The sequence below is a fragment of the Calidris pugnax genome, unplaced genomic scaffold (assembly GCF_001431845.1).
Source record: "Calidris pugnax isolate Ruff unplaced genomic scaffold, ASM143184v1 scaffold341, whole genome shotgun sequence".
NCBI lineage: Eukaryota > Metazoa > Chordata > Aves > Charadriiformes > Scolopacidae > Calidris > Calidris pugnax.
This window is the reverse complement of record NW_015091149.1, coordinates 560,219-563,373: the sequence shown is the minus strand read 5'-3', so window position 1 is coordinate 563,373 and position 3,155 is coordinate 560,219. Positions and strand designations below refer to the sequence as shown.

The window sequence follows — 3,155 nt, the reverse complement described above, 5'->3', positions numbered from 1 at the left end:
ACCACCAGAGCAGAGTCGGGGCTGTTGACAAGAAATCTCTTTAATGAGGATTAAAAATAATAGTATGTATATATATATAAAAAAATTCAATCCCAGAGCGCTGCCCTTTATTTATTTTTGAGAGATAATCCTCTATTTTGCTTCTGATTTTTTTTAAACATTAAAAGCAGCCCTCACTGGGGCTTATTGTTTCCTAAACCAGACGGCACCTGCCATCCCGTGCCCTGCCCGCGGTGTCCCTGCCCGCGGTGTCCCTGCCAAGGGACAAAATGCCACAGGGCCCCGGAGCTCAGCGCGGGGATGAGCCCAGTTCCTGCGTGGGCTGAGGCTCTGCTGCTCCTCCTGGCTCCTGGGGAGGTTTTGGCTTGGGGGGTGCCCATCCCCACGGGCAGCACCGTGGGGTCCCCACCGGTGCCCAGCGCCTGCTGCCACCACGGAGCAGGGGCACAGATGATGCTGCTGGGTCCATCCCCTACGCTCAGCCAAACCCTCCGGGGGTGGCACCCCTGCCCCCCACCACCCTCTGCCAGGGACTCAGCCCCGCTCCCTCCCTGGAGGGCTCACAACAAGTGAACCCCAAGGGTGGGAGGGCTGTGCCCCCCCCCCTCTCCGGGGGTGCCCTAGGAGATGACGGTGCTCTGGATGAGCTGCAGCAGCCGCTCCTCCCGCACAACCCTGGGCATGGGGAGGGGGGAGCCCAGCGCCTCCCGCAGCCGGGCGAAGGCCCCGGCCCCCACCAGGTGCAGGCGCAGGGGCCCGATGCTGCCCTTGAAGCGGAAGGATTTATAGATGGGGAAATCCTCCTGGAGACACTGGTCCAGCTGCAGAGAGAGGCCAGGCTGCCCGCGCTGCCCCAACACCCTTTTCCCAGTGGAGCAGCCGTGCCCCCCACCCCTGGCAGTGCCCAGGGTCCCACCAGTGGCTGCAGCCCCCCAGGCATCACCCCCCCACAGCAAAGCATCCTGGCAGCACAGGGGCCAGCACCCCACAGCCTTGCCTGCCTGGCTGGCAGGGTGCAGGCAGGGTGCAGGCAGGGTGCAACCAGGGTGCAGGCAGGGTGCAGGCAAGGTGCAGGCAGGGTGCAGGCAGAGTACAGGCAGGGTGCAGGCAGGGTGCAGGCAGGGTGCAGACAGGGTGCAGGCAGCAGGGAGACCCACCTGCCTGCAGGGACTTGCCCCAGAGCAGAGCCCCCGTCCCCCTCACCTTGTAACGCTGCCCCTCCGACAGGTCCCGCAGGCCCCGCAGCTCCACAAACACCTCGTAGTGGGGGGCACAGGCCCCCGAAGAGGCACCTGCAGCAGCACCACCAGCACCTTAAAGCCACCCGCAAGCCCCGGGGCCCAGCAGGGTGCAGGAGGGGCCAGCAGCATCCTGGCAGCACTGGCCATGCTTTTTGGGGGGGACTGGGGGGGGACTCACCCAGCAGGGCACTCTCCACACAGACGTAGTCGACCAGGCGAGCGCCCGGCCACATGCCCACGGCGCGGCACAGGCTGCGGCAGAACCGCTCCTCGGGGATGCCCTCGCCCCGCACGCTCAGCGCCTGGCTCTCCCTGTGGTGCAGGGCCAGGAGTGGGTGCCCCATGCCAGGGGTGTCCTATCTGCACCCTGCTTGGCACCAGGGCCCCTCCAAACACACCCCCCCACCACCCCGAGGTGAGGGGCAGAGGGCTGGGGTGTCCTCACCTGCGGATGGGCTCCACCACGGGACACTGCTTGTGGAAGCCGGCCACCCTCAGCACCTCCCCGGCACGGCGCCTGCGTGGGCAGGGGGAGGGTGAGGGGGGGCCAATGGGGTGAGCAGCCCCCCCTGGAGCATCGCAGGAGGGAAGAGGCACCTGTACTCTCCGGGCCGGGCCGTCAGGACCAGTCCATATTCCCGTCCCTCCCAGAGCTCGCCCAGCAGCACCGTCTGCGGCTCCTCCTCGGCCGGGCAGGGCAGGAACTCACAGAAAGCCCAGTCTGGGCACAGCAGGAATCGGGGCACCGGCTCCTTTGGCCACAAGTTCACCCCGAGCAGAGCTGGGCAGAGGGCAGCATGAACCAGGGTGAGCCCCACCAAACCTCCCATCCCTGCCCAGGTGGCCTCACCCTGCTCTGATGGGGAACCTCTTGGCTGGTGCCAGGGCAGAGCTGGTTTTGGAGAGCAGGCGGGTCTCTCCAGAGAGGGACGTGGCACCGAGATGCACCCATGTCTGTGGGGGAAACGCCTCCCCGCCCCGTGCAGCCAGGACAGGCCGTGGGGACAGCTCCATGTGGGGGACACTCACCTCCTGCTGCCTGGTAGAAGGGGCAGTAGAAGGGCAGCCCCTTGCAGTCGGCCTGGCGGAGGGCATCGCAGTAGAGCTGCTCGGCGCCGTGCGCCGTCCCCACCACCACCACCTCCAGCTGCGGCCACAGGCGCTGCACGATGCCCTCGAAGCCCAGGGCACACTCGGCCTGCAGCTCAGCAGCCCGGGTGGCATCAGGGACCAGCAGCGCCTGCAGCCGGCCCCGTGCATCCTCGGGCAACCCGGGCTGGGGGCTCAACCTGCCCAGCGCCAGGTCCTCGGCCATCCCGGGCCAGCTGGCACGCAGGGTGGCCAGCGCGTCGTGCAGCTCGGTGGCCAGCCCAGCCTCCAGAACGCGCAGGGCACGCGTCCGCAGGGCGAAGAGGAGCTGCACCCGCAGCGCTGCAGCCCGGGAGGGCAGAGCCCCCGCCTCGGCCGGGGTGCAGTACAGGGTGGGCAAGGGCCAGCCCGCCGGGGCACGGTGGCCACCGGGTGCCCAGGAGAGCAGGGCAGTGGCCCGGGAGGCCAGCGCCTGCGGGAAGGCAGCACGGAGGGTGTCCAGGTAGAGCAGGGACCCCTGTGCGGGGAGAGGTTGGGGTCAGGGGGGGTCAGACCGGGGTAGCCCACCCTATGTGGGGTGCCTGCGCTCCCCCCCACCCTGCCCCAGCGCCCCCCTACCTGCAGAGGGGGGTCGGTGCCCCAAAAGCTGCGGAGCAGAGCCCAGGGGGACAGCGGGGGGACCTGCTCCCCCGGCCCCCCCTCAGGGCAGCTCTGCCCCAGGGGGTGTCGCTCCCGGAAAGCCTCCGAGCCTACCGAGAGAGGCGCGGGGTGAGGGGTGGGGGACCCCCGGGGCACCCCCCCCCCAACCCCCCAACTCCAGCCGTT

The 3,155-nt window shown here is 68.6% G+C and overlaps 1 protein-coding gene across 1 annotated transcript in view; it reads right to left on the bottom strand.

Annotated features, from left to right (window-relative positions):
* Positions 1-37: 37 nt before the first annotated feature.
* The window catches only part of GHDC (GH3 domain containing), a 5,267-nt gene continuing 2,149 nt past the window's right edge, over positions 38-3,155 (bottom strand). The window contains exons 2-8 of the mRNA XM_014959069.1: positions 2,949-3,144; positions 2,271-2,847; positions 1,839-2,022; positions 1,687-1,758; positions 1,420-1,553; positions 1,204-1,292; positions 38-821 (exon numbers count right to left, since the gene is read on the bottom strand). Coding sequence (XP_014814555.1) covers positions 621-821; positions 1,204-1,292; positions 1,420-1,553; positions 1,687-1,758; positions 1,839-2,022; positions 2,271-2,847; positions 2,949-3,144 — 1,453 coding nt within the window. The 3' untranslated portion in view covers positions 38-620. The remainder of the gene's footprint in view (positions 822-1,203; positions 1,293-1,419; positions 1,554-1,686; positions 1,759-1,838; positions 2,023-2,270; positions 2,848-2,948; positions 3,145-3,155) is intronic.